Source organism: Amblyraja radiata, chromosome 12, assembly GCF_010909765.2.
Source record: "Amblyraja radiata isolate CabotCenter1 chromosome 12, sAmbRad1.1.pri, whole genome shotgun sequence".
NCBI lineage: Eukaryota > Metazoa > Chordata > Chondrichthyes > Rajiformes > Rajidae > Amblyraja > Amblyraja radiata.
In genome coordinates, this window is record NC_045967.1 from 53889967 (window position 1) to 53909304 (window position 19338).

Here is a 19338-nt window from a genome sequence, read left to right on the forward strand (position 1 = left end):
TGGAGGCACAAGACTGGAGATGCTGAGATTAAGTTTAGATATCGGAGGAAACAAAGTCTGAAAAGAAAGGAACTTAACGTGGATCTGCTTAAATGTGTTTACTTTAGTTCAAGAAGCTTTAGAGATAAAGGGGACAAAGTGAGAGCAGTCATAGAGCCCGGTGTGATATCGCTGCCATTACTGAAGTTTACCTTGAAGGGGCAGGAATACAAGCTTAACATTCCCAGACACTGGGATGTCATGTTAGACAGACAGCTGGGTAGAAAAAGCAATACTATGTGTCCATTTGATTAGTTTCAATGCTTTTTATGTTGTGCATACCATATATCCAGCTTAGACCGATGAGTTCCAGCAGAGCGATTGTAAGGAGAATCCATCCAGCACAGAAATAATCGGCTAAATTAACCCAGTAAATTCCAGCCTGAAGTTAAATAGAAAATTAGAAAATATTGTAAGAGGAATCCCAAGCATTGAAAGTTCCAAAATATAAAGCTAAGAGGATTCATTTTACTATAAACCACTCAATTCTACATTGCTTCATTTGCATTTATTAGAATCATAATCATATAGCACGGAAACAGTCCTCATGCCCAAATAGTCTATGCCAACCAAGAAGTCCCATTAAAGCAAGTCCCATTTGCTCACATTTGGCCCATATCACACTAAACTTTTTCTATCCACGCACCTGTCCAAATGTCTTTTTAAATGTCACTAGACCAAGGGGGAGGGGGGCTTGGTGCCACACACTAACCACCCCCTACACACATGCGGGGGGAGAGGTAGGGGGAGGGAAGAGGGGAGTGTGAGAGAGGGGGGCGGGGGGGGGGGGGGGAGAGAGGCGGGAATAGAGGGGGAGGGGAGAGTGGAGGGGGGTTGGAGGGGGAGGGGGGGGTGGAGGAGGGGGGAGGGGGTTAGTGGGGAAGGGGGGGGCAGAGGGGAGAGAGAGGGGGTTAGTGGGGAAGGGGGGGCAGAGGGGAGAGAGGCGGAGGGAAAGGGGAGACAGTAGAGGGGAGAGAGGAGGTGGGGGAGAGGAGGTGGGGGGAGATAGGAGGTGGGGAGAGAGGAGGGGGAGAGAGGAGGGGGGTAATAACTTAGTGGGTCAGGCAGCATCTTTGGAGAACATGGATAAGTGACGTTTCCAGTTGAGACATTTCTTCAAACCAACTCGAGATAACTCCATTTACTCACAGAGCATCCCAGATGTTTGTGCTCCCTCTCCTCTGGCCTGCCCAGCTTCTCCAGAACCCCAAAATATAATTTCAATTTTCGTACTCTGAATTTCCCTTTATCTCTGATATTCCTCCACATTGTAGCTCCCTCTTGCAATCACACGTGGACAGGTAGTGGACAACCTACCTGTGTTACACACACAAGGCCGAGGAGAAATAGCAACACACAAGCACCAACCGTCAGCAAAAGGCGTTTTGATTGCAGATGCTTGGGGTACTGGTCCATAAGGGATGTTAAAATTGTTTCTGATGAAACAAAATGTTAAATGAGGTTAGAATTACAAGCCTGTGATTACTGGTGTGTCTCGGGGATCAGTAAACATAGAAACATAGAAATTAGGTGCAGGAGTAGGCCATTCGGCCCTTCGAGCCTGCACCGCCATTCAATATGATCATGGCTGATCATCCAACTCAGTATCCCGTACCTGCCTTCTCTCCATACCCTCTGATCCCCTTAGCCACAAGGGCCACATCTAACTCCCTCTTAAATATAGCCAATGAACTGGCCTCGACTACCCTCTGTGGCAGAAAGTTCCAGAGATTCACCACTCTCTGTGTGAAAAAAGTTCTTCTCATCTCGGTTTTAAAGGATTTCCCCCTTATCCTTAAGCTGTGACCCCTTGTCCTGGACTTCCCCAACATCGGGAGCAATCTTCCTGCATCTAGCCTGTCCAACCCCTTAAGAATTTTATAAGTTTCTATAAGATCCCCTCTCAATCTCATAAATTCTAGAGAGTATAAACCAAGTCTATCCAGTCTTTCTTCATAAGACAGTCCTGACATCCCAGGAATCAGTCTGGTGAACCTTCTATGCACTCCCTCTATGGCAATAATGTCCTTCCTCAGATTTGGAGACCAAAACTGTACGCAATATTCCAGGTGTGGTCTCACCAAGACCCTGTACAACTGCAGTAGAACCTCCCTGCTCCTATACTCAAATCCTTTTGCTATGAAAGCTAACATACCATTCGCTTTCTTCACTGCCTGCTGCACCTGCATGCCTACTTTCAATGACTGGTGTACCATGACACCCAGGTCTCGCTGCATCTCCCCTTTTCCTAGTCGGCCACCATTTAGATAATAGTCTGCTTTCCTGTTTTTGCCACCAAAATGGATAACCTCACATTTATCCACATTATACTGCATCTGCCAAACATTTGCCCACTCACCCAGCCTATCCAAATCACCTTGCAGTCTCCTAGCATCCTCCTCACAGCTAACACTGCCCCCCAGCTTAGTGTCATCCGCAAACTTGGAGATATTGCCTTCAATTCCCTCATCCAGATAATTAATATATATTGTAAATAGCTGGGATCCCAGCACTGAGCCTTGCGGTACCCCACTAGTCACTGCCTGCCATTGTGAAAAGGACCCGTTTACTCCTACTCTTTGCTTCCTGTTTGCCAGCCAGTTCTCTATCCACATCAATACTGAACCCCCAATGCCGTGTGCTTTAAGTTTGTATACTAATCTCTTATGTGGGACCTTGTCGAAAGCCTTCTGGAAGTCCAGATACACCACATCCACTGGTTCTCCCCTATCCACGCTACTAGTTACATCCTCGAAAAATTCTATAAGATTCGTCAGACATGATTTACCTTTTGTAAATCCATGCTGACTTTGTCCAATGATTTCACCACTTTCCAAATGTGCTGCTATCCCATCTTTAATAACTGACTCTAGCAGCTTCCCCACTACCGATGTTAGACTAACTGGTCTGTAATTCCCCGTTTTCTCTCTCCCTCCCTTCTTAAAAAGTGGGGTTACGTTTGCTACCCGCCAATCCTCAGGAACTACTCCAGTACTGGGCCCATTGCTGTTTGTGGTTTATATCAACGATTTGGATAAGAATGTACAAGGCATGATTTGTAAGTTTACAGATAACATTAACATGGATGATATTGTAGATAGTGAAGATGATTTTCAAAAGGTATAGCAGGATATATCAAAAAGATATATCAGTTGGACAAATGGGCTGAGGAATGATTAATGAGGTTTAATACAAGTGCGAGGTGTTGCAAATTGGGAAGTCAAACCAGGGCAGGACCTTCACAGTGAATGGCAGGGCTCGGGGAGTGTCGTGGACCAGAGGGATCTAGGAGTGCAGATACATAGTTCCTTGAAAGTAATGTCATAGGTAGAAAGTCATTTTTATACATTTCAAATGTTTAAAAATAGAAAATAATTTTAAAATAACTTGAAAATTAAATGCAGTGATCACAACTAATACAGGAACATGAAAGTTAGCTGAAACTTTGTTCGAGCCCATTGTCAAATTGAAATGATTGTAGTCAGTGCGCCAGTGCTACTTCTCATGGGAGCAGTATCGGTGAGCCGATTTCACAGACTGTCTGTTGGGAAACTGCAGGCAGTTATGTAGACTCTGAGTGTCCAGAGAGTGATATTGGGAAGGGGAAAGCTGCTTGGACACTCTGTTCCACTCCTTTAGATTAAGTACTGCAGGAATGTTCGGTCTAGAAGGACAAGAGACTGCAACAAGTGATGCAAGCATTGGATCAAGAGGTAATATTGGAGGAGCCTCAGCCCTTGCATTTGTCTAATGGATAGACAATGTTTTGACAAGAGTCCATAACAGGGAGGAAAGTGTGCAACCTGACCACAATACTAATGGCATTGGGACTGTCCATAACGTGGCATGCACAGAAATGTAGTAATGATGGTTGGCAGTGTATTTAGTGGGATGGATATAAGTAATTCTTTGTATTCACCAGCACAAGATGTAAAGACTTTGCTGCTTGGCCGGTGCTAGGATTAAGGACCTCAAAAGACTATCAGAATCACTTGGACAGGAAGGGAAATGTCCAATTATTATGGCCCTTGGGGAACTAAAAACATTGATAGAACAATTAGGTACTGGTGAAGGAGAATCTAAATTAAAAAGATGAACCACAGACAATTATCTCCAGATTAATAAACTGAGCCCTAAGAAAATTGCAGACGATCAGAACCCCACCTACTGAGGAAGCAGACGAGGACAACTTCCCCTCTTCATGCAATCCCACTCCCATTATTCTGATGTGTGGTAAGCCTTGAGGGAGGAAACACAAACTGCATAATTAATGTCCCAAGAACTAGGTGTAGTGGTTGTGGAAGAGGAATGATGGCTCAAACTGGGAGATTAGTCATCACTGGAGTAACTGGAAAACAGGGGTTACATTACAAACATGCCCAGTGCCCAGTGATATTTCCTTCACTTCAATTGTTGACTCATTTAAAACAAGTTGCCAGATGCTACTGGAAGGCAAGGAATGGAGTATTGTCTGCACAATACAATACAAAGAACTGTTGCACTACAATACTAAGAACTACATTCTGCACTTTGTATCTTTTTCTTTGTTCTACCTATTGTACTTGAGTTTGACTTGATTGCATCTATGTATTGTGTTATTGTATCTGATTCAATTGGATAGCATTCAAAACATAGTTTTTCACTGTACCTTGGTACTAGGCAATAGACAATAGGTGCAGGAGAAGGCCATTCGGCCCTTCGAGCCAGCACCGCCATTCAATGTAATCATGACTGATCACCCACAATCAGTACCTCGTAATGCCTTCTCACCATATCCCTTGACTCCTCCTGAGTTAGCTCATTCTAACTCTCGTGAAAGCATCCAGAGAATTGGCCTCCACTGCCATCTGAGGTGGAGAATTCCACAGATTCACAATCCTCTGGGTGAAAAAGTTTTTCCTCATCTCCATTCTAAATGGCCTACCCCTTATTCTTAAACTGTGGCCCCTGGTTCTAGACTCACCCAACATCAGGAACGTTTTCTGCCTCTAGCGTCCCAATCCCTTAATAAACATATGTTTCAATAAGATATCCTCTCATCCTTCTAAATTCCAGAGTATACAAGCCCAGCCGCTGCATTCTATCAACATATGACAGTCCCGCCATCCCGGGAATTAACCTCGTGAACCTACGCTGCACTCCCTCAATAGCTCCCTCAATAGCAATGTCTTCACTAAGGAAGACATAAATAATCTACCGGAAACAGCAGGGGACCGGGGGTCAAATGAGATGGAGGAACTGAGTGAAATCCAGGTTAGCCGGGAAGTGGTGTTAGGTAAATTGAATGCATTAAAGGCCGATAAATCCCCAGGGCCAGATAGGCTGCATCCCAGAGTATTTAAGGAAGTAGCCCCAGAAATAGTGGATGCATTAGTGATAATTTTTCAAAACTCTTTAGATTCGGGAGTAGTTCCTGAGGATTGGAGGGTAGCTAATGTAACCCCACTTTTTAAAAAGGGAGGGAGAGAGAAAACGGGGAATTACAGACCAGTTAGTCTAACATCGGTAGTGGGGAAACTGCTAAAATCAGTTATTAAAGATGGGATAGCAGCACATTTGGAAAGTGGTGAAATCATTGGACAAAGTCAGCATGGATTTATGAATGGTAAATCATGTCTGACGAATCTTATAGAATTTTTCGAGGATGTAACAAGTAGAGTGGATAAGGGAGAACCAGTGGATTTGTTATATCTGGACTTTCAGAAGGCTTTCGACAAGGTCCCACATAAGAGATTAGTATACAAACTTAAAGCACACGGTATTGGGGGTTCAGTATTGATGTGGATAGAGAACTGGCTGGCAGACAGGAAGCAAAGATTAGGAATAAACGGGTCCTTTTTAGAATGGCAGGCAGTGACTAGTGGGGTACCGCAAGGCTCAGTGCTGGGACCCCAGCTATTTACAATATATATTAATGATTTGGACGAGGGAATTGAATGCAACATCTCCAAGTTTGCGGATGACACGAAGCTGGGGGGCAGTGTTAGCTATGAGGAGGATGCTAGGAGGCTGCAAGGTGACTTGGATAGGTTGGGTGAGTGGGCAAATGCAGTATAATGTGGATAAATGTGAGGTTATCCACTTTTGTGGGAAAAACAGGAAAGAAGTCTATTATCTGAATGGTGGCCGACTAGGAAAAGGGGAGATGCAACGAGACCTGGGTGTCATGGTACACCAGTCATTGAAAGTAGTCATGCAGGTGCAGCAGGCAGTGAAGAAAGCGAATGGTATGTTAGCAATCATCGCAAAAGGATTTGAGTATAGGAGCAGGGAAGTTCTACTGCAGTTGTACAGGATCTTGGTGAGACCACACCTGGAGTATTGCGTACAGTTTTGGTCTCCTAATCTGAGGAAGGACATTCTTGCCATAGAGGGAGTACAGAGAAGGTTCACCAGACTGATCCCTGGGATGTCAGGACTTTCATCTGAAGAAAGACTGGATAGACTCGGCTTGTACTCACTAGAATTTAGGAGATTGAGGGGGGATCTTATAGAAACTTACAAAATTCTTAAGGGGTTGGACAGGCTAGATGCAGGAAGATTGTTCCCGATGTTGGGGAAGTCCAGAACAAGGAGTCACAGTTTAAGGATAAGGGGGAAATCTTTTAGGACCGAGATGACAAAAACATTTTTCACACAGAGAGTGGTGAATCTCTGGAATTCTCTGCCACAGAAGGTAGTTGAGGCCAGTTCATTGGCTATTTTTAAGAGGGAGTTAGATGTGGCCCTTGTGGCTAAAGGTATCAGGGGGTGTGGAGAGAAGGCAGGTACAGGATACTGAGTTGGATGATCAGCCATGATCATATTGAATGGCGGTGCAGGCTCGAAGGGCCGAATGGCCTACTCCTGCACCTATTTTCTATGTCTATGTTTCTAATAAACATGTGTTGTATCTTGATATGTGTTTGACTCCACTCATTACACTAATGAATGTTAATTCAGTAAAAAAAATATTATGCTGTTGCTTCCTTTTGTCACACAATACATGCATGCATTCCAGCTGGGAACGAAATCCACTTTAATTGATTAGTTTATCATTTAGCAGCCCACTTTTAAAAATATGTGTCTAAAACTGCACACACTACTCCAGGTGTGGTCTCACTAGGCCCCTGTACAACTACAGAAGGACCGCTTTGCTCCTATACTCAACTCCTCTTGTTATGAAGGCCAACATGCCATTAGCTTTCTTCACTGCCTGCTGTACCTGCATGCATACTTTCAGTGACCGATGAACAAGGACACTCAGATCTCGTTGTACTTCCCAACTTTTCCCAACTTGACACCATTCAGATAATAATCTGCCTTCCGGTTTTTGCCACCAAAGTGGATAACCTCACATTTATCCACATTAAACTGCATCTGCCATGCATCTGCCCACTCACCCAACCTGTCCAAGTCACCCTGCATCCTCATAGCATCATCCTCACAGTTCACACTGCCACCCAGCTTTGTGCCATCTGCAAATGTTGCTAATGTTACTTTTAATCCCTTCATCTAAATCATTAATGTATATTGTAGATAGCTGCGGTCCTAGCACCGAGCCTTGCGGTACCCCACTAGTCACTGCCTGCTATTCTGAAAGGGACCCGTTAATCCCTACTCTTTGTTTCCTGTCTGCCAACCAATTTTCGATCCATGTCAGTACCCTACCCCCAATACCATGTGCTCTAATTTTGCGAACTAAACTCCTATGTGGGACCTTATCAAATGCTTTCTGAAAGTCCAGGTGCACTATACAGTATACAATATTTTATTACATGTCATTTGAACCTCAGTGAGGCTCAAACAAAACTCCGTTTCCACAGCCATACAAACAAAGGGGTTGGACAGGCTAGATGCAGGAAGATTGTTCCCGATGTTGGGGAAGTCCAGAACAAGGGGTTACAGTTTAAGGATAAGGGGGAAATCTTTTAGGACCGAGATGAGGAAAACTTTTTTCACACAGAGAGTGGTGAATCTCTGGAATTCTCTCCTGCAGAAGGTAGTTGAGGCCAGTTCATTGGCTATATTTAAGAGGGAGTTAGATGTGGCCCTTGTGGATAAAGGGATCAGGGGGTATGGAGAGAAGGCAGGTACAGGATACTGAGTTGGATGATCAGCCATGATCATATTGAATGGCGGTGCAGGCTCGAAGGGCCGAATGGCCTACTCCTGCGCCTATTTTCTATGTTTCTATGTAAAGACAATTCGTACAAGACATACAAACAATTCAATTTACACAAACATCCAACACAGTGAATCTCCTCCTCACTGTGATGGAAGGCAAAGTCTTTTCTCTCCCATGCTCCATTTCTCTCCTGATGTCGAAGCCCCAGGCGGGCGATGGTAAGTCCCACGGCCATTTAAGGCCACGCCGGGCGATGTACAGCCCCGGGGCTCCAGGCCCAAAAGTCACAAAGTTGGAGCCCCCGGCGGGAGCTGGAATGTCCCGCGGCCATTAAAGCCGCGCCGGGCGATATACGGCCACGCTCCGGGTTGTTCCAACCCCGTGACATGGGCTGGATGTTGCGTTGCGGGAGCACCGAAAAACGGTCTCCACCCGGACCCACGAGCTCCCGGTCCCAGTCCACCAGTCTGCAGCTGGAGCCTCCGAGCACCGGAGTCGGGTCGCAGCAGCGAGCCACCACCGCTCCCCACGTTCCGAAGCCGGCCAGCCCCACGATGGTGAGTAGACCGCAGGTTCCGCGACTGGAGCCCCCAGGTCGTTCAGGCTAGGCCCCAACGACAACGGAGACCCGACAGGAAAAAGGTCGGGTCTCCCTTGCAGGGAAGAGATTTTTTTAAGTTTCCCCCCCCCCCCCCCCACATATACAGTTAAAAACAGTATTAAAAAACACGAACAACTACATTTAACTAGACAAAAAATTAAAAAAAGACAGACAGGCTGTAGGGGCCGCTGCCGCAATACATCCACTGGCTCTCCCATGTCCATTTTCCTAGTTACATCCTCAAAAAATTCCAGAAGATTAGTCAAGCATGATTTCCCCCTTCGTAAATCCATGCTGACTCGAACCGACCCTGTTACTGCTATCCAAATGTGCCGCTATTTCATCTTTTATAATTGACTCCAGCATCTTCCCCACCACCGATGTCAGGCTAACTGGTCTATAATACCCTGTTTTCTCTCTCCCGCCTTTTTAAAAAAGTGGGATAACATTAGATTCCCTCCAATCCACAAGAACTGATCCTGAATCTATAGAACATTGGAAAATGGCACCAATGCATCCACGATTTCTCGAGCCACTTCCTTAAGTACCCTGGGATGCAGACCATCAGGCCCTGGGGATTTATCAGCCTTCAGTCCCATCAGTCCACCCAACACAATTTCCTGCCTAATGTGAATTTCCTTCAGTTCCTCCGTCACCCTAGGTCCTCTGGCTACTAGTGCATCTGGGAGATTGTTTGTGTCTTCCTTAGTTAAGACACAAGATCCAAAGAACCTGTCTAACTCATCTGCCATTTCCTTGTTCCCCATAATAAATTTACCTGTTTCTGTCTTCAAGGGTCCAACTTTGGTCTTAACTAATTTTTTCCTCTTCACATGCCTAAAGAAGCTTTTACAGTCCTCCTTTATATGCTTGGCTAGCTTACCTTCGTACCTCATCTTTTCTCCCCGTATTGCCTTTTGAGTTATCTTCTGTTGCTCTTTAAAAATTTCCCAATCCTCTGGCATCCCGCTCATCTTAGCTATGTGTTACTTCTTCACTTTTATTTTTATACTGTCCTTGACTTCCCTTGTCAGCCACGGTCGCCCCTTACTCCCCTGAGAATCTTTCTTCCTCTCTGGAATGAACTGATCCTGCACCTTCTGTATTATTCCCAGAAACACCTGCTATTGTTGTTCCACTGTCATCCCTGCTAGGGTATCTTTCCAGTCAACTTTGGCCAGCTCCTCGCTCATGGCTCCATAGTCCCCCTTGTTCAACTGTGATACTGTCACTTTCAATGTTCCCTTCTCCCTCTCAAATTGTAGATTAAAACTTATCATATTATGGTCACTACCTAATGGCTCCTTTACCTCGAGTTTCCTTATCAAATCAGGTTCATTACACAACACTAAATCCAAAATTGCCTTTTCCCTGGTAGGCTCCAGTCCAAGCTGCCCTAAGAGTCCATCTCGGAGGCACTCGACAAACTCCCTTTCTTGGGGTCCAGTAACAACCTGATTTTCCTAGTCTACCTGCATGTTGAGATCTCCTACAACAACCATAGCATTACCTTTGCGACATGCCAATTTTAACTCATGATTCAGCCTGCACCCTATATCCAGGCTACTGTTTGTTGACCTGTAGATAACTACCATTAGGGTATTTTTACCCTTACAATTCCTCAGTTCTATCCATACTGACTCTACATCTCCTTATTCTTTGTCACCCCTCGCAAGGGACTGAATTTAATTCCTAACCAACAGAGCTACCCCACCCCCTCTGCCCACCTGTCTGTCTTTTTGATAGGACATATACCCTTGAATATTCAGTTCCCAGCCCTGGCCCTCTTGCAGCCATGTCTCTGTAATTCCCACAACATCATGCTTGCCAATTTCTAACTGAGCCTCAATCTCATCCACTTTATTTCTTATACTTCAGGCATTCATAATACTTTTAATCCATTACTCCCCTCACCTTTCACATCGATTCCTATTTCGCTTGGCCATACTCTCCTATCCCTTCCTGAGCTTTCTGCCCCGTTAATTCTGGTCTTTCATAACTTTTCTTATACTCTCCTTTAACTCCACCATTGACTATGATAAATATTTACGCTCCAGATTTTGATAATCCCCAATTTTTAAAGAAAATTTTGGAAATAATATCAGAGTATAATTACCAAAATGTAATACTAGGGGGGGATTTCAACTGTGTTATAGACCCATACTTAGACAAATCAATAAAACCAAGGAAGGGTAATTCAAAATCTAAGAATAGTGAACTTTTAAATACATATATAAAAATACTAATATAACAGACTTAAGGAGAATTGCTAATCCAACTGGAAGGGAATACTCGTTTTACTCATCGGTACATAAAACTTACTCACGAATTGATTGTTTCTTAGTGGATACAAAATTAATTCCATATACGTCCAATCCTAAATGTCACAATAGTATTAATTCTGATTACTCTCCGTTGACTTTCACATTAAAAGTTGAGGGAATGCCGGGTATAAAACCTTTTTGGAGGTTCAACGCACAACTATTAAATAACCCACAAGGTTATGAAAATCTAAAACAACAAATGAAATTTTTTTTTGAGACAAATGAGACACCAGGTATTTCACCATCTTTATTATGGGAAACTTTTAAGGCATTTATTAGAGGAGTTATAATTTCATACCAAAGCTTTCAAAATAAAAAGAATAAGACAAAACAACGGATGTTAGAACAGGAAATTAGACAATTAGAATTAGATAATGCCAAAGGTTCAACTATAGATAAACATAATGAGATTACACTATTGAAGTTTAAACTAAATCGAAATTTATCGGCAAGAGTAGTAAGATTATTCCAAATTACAAAACGAACATTTTGAATTTAGTGACAAGCCACATAAACTCTTAGCTCGTCAACTGAAAAAACAAGAAAAGGAAAATACTATTATTAAAATTAAATCAGAGAAAGGTGAACTACTAACATTACCCAAGGATATTAACAAAAGGTTTGCTCAACTTTATCAAAATCTATATACATCTAAAACTAAAATAGAAGATAGTAAAATGACAAATTTTCTAGATAACTATCATCTTCCAAAACTTGACCTCTCAGAACAAGAGGAATTAGCTCAGATTATAAGTGAAGAAATAAGAGAAACAATAAAATCATTGAAAAATGGTAAGACGCCTGGACCAGATGGCTTTAGTAATGAATTTTATAAAAGATTTTAAGAGATAACGGTCCCACGCTTACTTAAATTATATACTCACGCTTTTAACGAAAATAAACTACCAGAAACATTAGCAGAATCAACTATTACACTTATACCAAAAAAAGATAAAGATTTAGAAGAACCGGCTTCATACAGATCCATATCATTTTTAAATACAGATCAGATAATCTTAGCAAAGACCTTAGCAAGAAGATTGAGTAAATATATTAATAAATTGATAAATCCAGACCAAACGGGGTTTATACCTAAAAGACAATCATTTAACAATTTGAGACGCCTGTTTAATATAATGTACTCACATAAAACGGAAAAAGAAGATATATCAATTGTCTCTCTGGACGCAGAGAAAGCATTTGATCAGGTAGAGTGGCAGTACTTATACAAAGTACTCCAAAAATTTAATATGGGAGAGAATTTTATTGTATGGGTAAAATTATTATATGATAAACCGACGGCAAGAATATTAACTAATAATATGTTATCTCCAAAATTCCAATTATCGAGGGGCAATAGGCAGGAGTGTGCATTATCACCCTTGTGCATTATGCCCTTATGATAGAACCTTTGGCTGAAAGGATAAGAATTCATCCGAATATTCAGGGATATAATACTAAAGACTCAAATAATAAAATCTCATTATATGCAGATGATATATTTTTATATATTACAAATTCACAAACGAGTATTCCAACCTTATTAAATTTAATAGAGGAATTTGGGTCTTTTTCAGGATACAGAATAAATTGGAATAAAAGTGAAATTATGTCATTAAAGCCTCAAGAAGCGACTCACTTATTAAAATTCCCCTTTAAAATTGCAACAGAAAAATTTAAGTATTTGGGTATTCAAATTACTAGAAGATACAAATCATTATTTAATGCTAATTTTATGCCGTTATTAAATAAATTGAACGCGTTGATTAAATTCTAGAAAACGCTCCCGATAATAGGCAGAATAAACGCTATAAAAATGATTTTTCTACCACAAATATTATACCAATTTCAATCTATACCAATATATATACCAAAACACTTTAAAAAAACAAACTAGATTCTAATATTACCAACTTTATTTGGGACTATAGATCACATAGAATTCAAAGCAAACACCTGTGTAAACCCAAAGATGCTGGGGGACTTTCACTTCCTAACTTTTTGTATTATTATTGGGCAGTGCATATTAAGAATATAATTTATTGGCTGGACAGCCCTTCCCAACAGACAGAATGGATAAGAATGGAGAAAGAGGATTGTTCTCCCTGTGATATAGGAGCGGTCCTCTTCTCCCCGATAAAATTGAATAACACAATATACAAGAATAACCCAATTATCCATAATACAATAAGAATTTGGAAACAAATAAAATTAACTTTAAAATTAAGAAACCTATCAGTGTTAACGCCAATAATGAATAATCCTTCATTTAAACCATTTCTTATTGATAAAACATACAACCAAGGGTAAAGAATGGGAATTAAAAGGATCGGCAACATGTATGAAATGGGAAACCTGTTATCATTCCAACAATTAAAATTAAAATTTAAGCTGAATGACAACCAATGCTTTAAATATCTCCAGATCTGCGACTTTATGAAGAAATATTTACAAAGACATCAAACTATAATTTTGGACCCACTGGAAGAAGCAATGAATATCAAGGCTGACTCACAGAAATTAATATCATATCTATATAATAGTATCTTAAATAGAGAACTACCATCAACAGAGGCACTTAGAGAAGATTGGGAACGAGAACTAATGATAAAAATCACGAAAGCATGGGAAAAGTATTTGATATATATACATAAATGTTCGATTAATGTAAGACTCAACTTAATTCAATTCAAAATTCTACATAGATTATATTATTCAAAAACTAGACTGAATAAATTTTATCCAAATATTTCTCCCATTTGCGATAAATGTCTATCTCAAAATGCCAATATAACACATTCTTTTGTTTCCTGCATAAAACTTCATAAATTTTGGTGCAATATTTTTGATATATTTACAAAATTATTCAAGATAAAAATGGAGCCTAACACTGAAATTATTATACTTGGAGTAACGGGAGACGTGAATAAATTAAACCCATTTCAAAATTCATTTAAAAATTATGGGTTAATAATAGCAAAAAAACATACTCAAATTTTGGAAAAATACACCCATACCAACGCTTAAAATGTGGATTATAAATATGTTGGACACAGCACATGTTGAAGAAATGCAATTCCTCCTAATAGATAAACCAGACCAATTCTTAACGAGTTGGTCTCCATTTAATGACTTCTTGGATGCATGTGGTGCAACAGAATCGTAAAAATCAACTGTTTCAGGTCTGGGTGAAAGATGGTTAAGAATACAAATACTCATCTCCTATCTCCTATTTTCTATTCTTTCTCTCTTTTTTACTTTTCTCCCTCTCTCTCCTTCTCTTCGTTTTCTTTGTCTTTCTTTACACACACTACACGTTTTTCTACTCTATTATCTAGTCTCTTTTTTTCTCTCATTTAAAAAAAATAAAATAAAAAATGAAGTTGTACATTGAATGTAACATGCCAACATATATTTGGCACCTGAAATAAGGTACCACTGTATTGTACTTACTTCTAATATTTAAAGAAAAACAAAAAAACTCCATCCTTATATGTCCAGTTTGTCACCTCCCCTCCACTATTTAGTTTAAACCCACCCGTGTAACTGTGGCAAACCTGCCTGCCAGAATGCTAGTCCCCCGCCTGTTAAGGTGCAACCCGTCCCTTTAGTGCAATTCACCCTTACCCCAAAACAGTTCCCAGTGGTCTAAAATCTAAATCCCTGCTTCCCACACCAGCTCCTCAGCCACACATTCAGATCCCCAATCTCCCTGTTCCTGCCCTTAACCAGCACGAGGAACTGGAAGCAAACCGGAGATAACCACCCTGGAGGTCCTGCTTTTCAGCCTTCTTCCGAGTACGTGACAATAATAACCTAAACCAAAACTAAAGAAGCAAGGAATGTTCATCCATTTTCATACAGCCAGCAGAAATTTCTCATGGTGTACAAGAACAATTCAGATAACTTCACTTAAAAAAAGGAAGAACTCTTACCTAATGTTCCAAACTGAGTGTCGATTCCCACCGTGATCAGCATGAGGAAAAACAAAGTGGACCATAGAGGAGCCCACGGCAGCTGCGCAAGAGCCTCTGGGTAGGCGATGAATGCCAAACCGAAACCTGAACAGTGGATACAATCAAGAGTCAAGTGTTTTGTTGTTATATATCCCACATAGAACAAATGAAATTCTTACTTGCAGCAGCACAGGGCTGCCAATATTGGGTGAATGTTGGGAGTGAGAAATTGCGAGAGACCAAGCCGAGGGAGCATAGTGACTGAGGGGGGGGGGGGGCAGTTGTGGGAGGGGAGTGCCCCTCCCATGGTATGGAGCTTTTGCATTTTTCAGCTTGAAATTATGCAATCTGGTGCACACTGTAGCGAGGCTTTTAACTTACACTTGAATACAATATTTATGCTTTAAATTGGATCAGCTATGTATAAGGTTAGGCTAAATTACATTCCTAATTACTTTCCACAGAAGAACCAGGCACTGATCAACAGGTGCAGCACATGAATGATCCTATTTGGGTGCAACTGAGAAATGGGAAAGGTGTAGCAACACTTATAGGGGTGTATTATAGACCGCCTAATGGGGAGCGAGAATTGGAAGAGCAAATATGTAAGGAGATAGCAGATATTAGTAGTACACACAAGGTAGTGATTGTGGGAGATTTCAATTTTCCACACATAGACTGGGAAACATTCTGTAAAAGGGCTGGATGGTTTGGAGTTTGTAAAATGTGTGCAGGATAGTTTTTTGAAGCAAAACATAGAGGTACCTACTAGAGAAGGGGCAGTGCTGGACCTCATGTTAGGAAATGAGACAGGTCAGGTGTCGGAGGTATGTGTTGGGGAGCACTTTGCGTCCAGTGATCACAATACCATTAGTTTCAATATAATTATGAGAAGGTCAGAACTGGATCAAGGGTTGTGATTTTTGATTGGAGAAAGGCTAACTTTGAGGAGATACGAAAGGATTCAAAAGGAGTGAATTGGGACATTTTGTCTTATGGGAAGGATGTAGAAGAGAAATGGAGGACATTTAAAAGTGAAATTTTAAGAGTACAGAATCTTTATGTCCCTGTTCGGTTGAAAGGAAATAGTAAAAATTGGAAAAAGCCATGGTTTTCAAGGGAAATTGGACACTTGGAAAAAGAGAGAGATCTACAATAATTATAGGCAGCATGGAGTAAATGACGTGCTTGAGGAGTATAAAGAATGTAAAAAGAATCTTAAGAAAGAAATTAGAAAAGCTAAAAGAAGATATGAGGTTGTAAGGTGAAATTAAATCCAAAGGGTTTCTACAGCTATATTAATAGCAAAAGGATAACGAGGGATAAAATTGGTCCATTAAAGGACAAAGGACAAAGGACATTTATTGTCACATACACCAAATGGTGTAGTGAAATGTGTCTTGCCATGCAGCACACAGATAAAGATTAGACATAACATTAAAGAAATTTAACAATAAACATAAAAACATCCCCCCACATGGTTCCCACTGTGGGGGGAAGGCACAATGTCCAGTCCCCACCCCCAGTTCACCCATAGTCGGGCCTATTGAGGCCTCCGCAGTCGCCTCTACCGAGGCCCGATGTTCCAGGCCGTTCTCGCCGGGTGATGTAGCTCCGGCGTCGGGGGAATCCTCACAGCGGCTTGGGACACCTGGAACAGCCGCTTCCGTACTGGAGGCTGCGGCTTCCGAAGCCAACAAGGCCGCGCTGGATGGAGCTCCACAACTGACGATCTCGGAGAGAGATCCCAGGCTCCCGATGAAAAGTTCAGCGCCGCTGCCCGCAGCTGGTCGCTCCACAGACCCGCGGCTCCGCGATGTTTTACTCGGCGGCCTTCAGCTCAACGGAGCTCCAGAGTGGCGACCCGGGCAAGGCATCGCCTGCTCTGCTCCGCGACAGAGCTGTGCCACCGCCGAAGCCGAGTTTCTGGGTGGTCCCCTCAGGAAACGCCGCTCCACGCCTGCTGGTAGGCCGCGAGGACGGGTCGACGGTGCAGCCCGGAGAAAAGCTGCCTCTCCGACCAGGTAGGAACCCTGAAAAGTAGTTTCCCCCTTCCCCCCTCCACCCCCCACATAAAAAAGGCTAGAACGCCTAAAAACAAAACACTCAAATAACTAAAAATTTAAAAAAAGATCAAAAACAGACAGCTGCGGGCTGGGCAGCCATACCACACAGGACGGCGCCCCCTAGAGAGTCAGAGTGGACAGCTATCTGCAGAGCCAAAAGAGATGGGTGAGATATTGAACAATTTATTTTCTTCGGTATTCACTAAGGAGAAGGATATTGAATTATGTGAGGTAAGGGAAACAAGTATAGCTATGGAAACTATAAGATTCAAAGAAGAGGAAGTACTGATACTTTTGAAAAATATAAAAGTGGATAAGTCTCCAGGTCCTGACAGGATATTCCCTAGGACATTGAGGGAAGTTAGTGTGGAAATAGCAGGGGCTATGGATAGGTGGTGTTGTGGATAATGAAGTAGATTTTCAAAGTCTACAGAGAGATTTAGGCCATTTTGAAGAATGGGCTGAAAGATGGCAGATGGAGTTTAATGCTGATAAGTGTGAGGTGCTACATCTTGGCAGGACAAATCAAAATAGGACGTACATTGTAAATGGTAGCGAATTGAGGAATGCAGTTGAACAGAGGGATCTAGGAATAACTGTGCATAGTTCCCTGAAGGTGGAATCTCATGTAGATAGGGTGGTAAAGAAAGCTTTTGGTGTTCTGGCCTTTATAAATCAGAGCATTGAGTATAGAAGTTGGGATGTAATGTTAAAATTGTACAAGGTATTGGTGAGGCCAATTCTGGAGTATGGTGTACAATTTTGGTCGCCAAATTATAGGAAAGATGTCAACATAATAGTAAGATTAAACGAGAACTTACCAGTTCGAAGTTTGATAATTATTTTATGAGGAGTACGTTGAGGGAATACGTGAAGATCCCGCCAGGACGCATGCGTGTCATTCTTCAAAGCAGTGGTGTGAAATCACAGATAACTGTAATGACTGAACATAGTAAGATTAGAGAAGAAAATACCAGTTGAGTATATGATCAAGGGTGGGAGCGGAGGGCACGTATTCCCTCAACGTACTCCTCATAAAATAACGATCAAACTTCGAACTGGTAAGTTCTCGTTTAATCTTACTATTTTACTTCGGAGTCACGTGAGTGACTACGTGAAGATTTCAAAGCTCTGTGATTTCATGCCGTGGAAACAAGTCCATGCATCACATCTGCCTTAATTGACTGTGGGAGGAATTGTGTTAACATGTTTAGACATTAATCCAACATTGAAATCCATGATAAATTGTTATCAACAAATTATAGCCCCTATTTATGGGGTGAAATTATATTTCAGAACTTAAAATTGGCTCTGCAAAGTTCCAGTTTAACTACTGGTTTGTGGTAGGATAGTTGGAACATTTTCCCCTGATCCATCCTGCTGTCTCGAGGATTTGGTTCATTGGTACCTCCAACTCCATAGCTGCCGATGTAGTTGCAGCCCTGGGGGAATAAGATTTGAATATGTTAGTATCCACCCCAGCTGTTGTTAAAACCTGTTTCAGCCATCTGGAAATAGTTTGAACCGACACTTTTTTGTGGGTTTGTTTGTGGCTGATTAGTAGTGCCATCTCATAGCCTCAGATGTTTTTGGTGTTCTCCATATAGAACAATAATTGTCTTATTATACAGAGACGATATCTGTAGGGTAATCCCTAAATTCTATTTTGAGGCCTGATGATCCCGTTCTGTTCTGTTTGACTAATTCGTAATATGAAACGTTATATTCCTGTTGAAGAAGTCATATAGTCCAGCCTTAACTTATGTACGACTGTATCTTAGTGCCGTGACCAAAGCCATCAGCATGACTGTTTTGTGCGTCAGTCTTAGCAGGGAGAGAGCTGTTGCTGGAGACCAATTCCTTAGCAACGTTAGGGCAATACTCATATCCCATTTAGAGAGTACCTGGTTCTTGGGGGATTGATATTAAAAATTCCCCTCATAAGTTTGGTTACCAGGGGTGAGTCCCAACAGAATGACGCTCTGATCCTTGCCATAGATATGTTGATAGGGCACTTCTGGTGCAGTTAATGGCACTGTAACTGAGCCCCTCATCATAATGGAGGCCTGCCACGAATTCGAGAACAGACGTTATGTTCATCAAACTGTAGGTGATGTTGTTTCTGTGACAATATATCTCCCATTTCCTGATGTATACCAGATATAGTTTTTGGTGGACCGTCTGTGGCCCGCTGAGATAATGTTCAATGTTCGGTCCGCCAGTCCCAGTTGCAGTAGTTTCCTTT

General features: G+C 41.8%; 1 protein-coding gene across 1 annotated transcript in view; it reads right to left on the reverse strand.

Moving 5' to 3' along the window:
* Positions 1–274: 274 nt before the first annotated feature.
* The window catches only part of LOC116979305 (sodium- and chloride-dependent neutral and basic amino acid transporter B(0+)-like), a 50733-nt gene continuing 31669 nt past the window's right edge, over positions 275–19338 (reverse strand). Inside the window, exons 5-7 of the mRNA XM_033030913.1 lie at positions 15007–15132; positions 1357–1475; positions 275–421 (exon numbers count right to left, since the gene is read on the reverse strand). Coding sequence (XP_032886804.1) covers positions 275–421; positions 1357–1475; positions 15007–15132 — 392 coding nt within the window. The remainder of the gene's footprint in view (positions 422–1356; positions 1476–15006; positions 15133–19338) is intronic.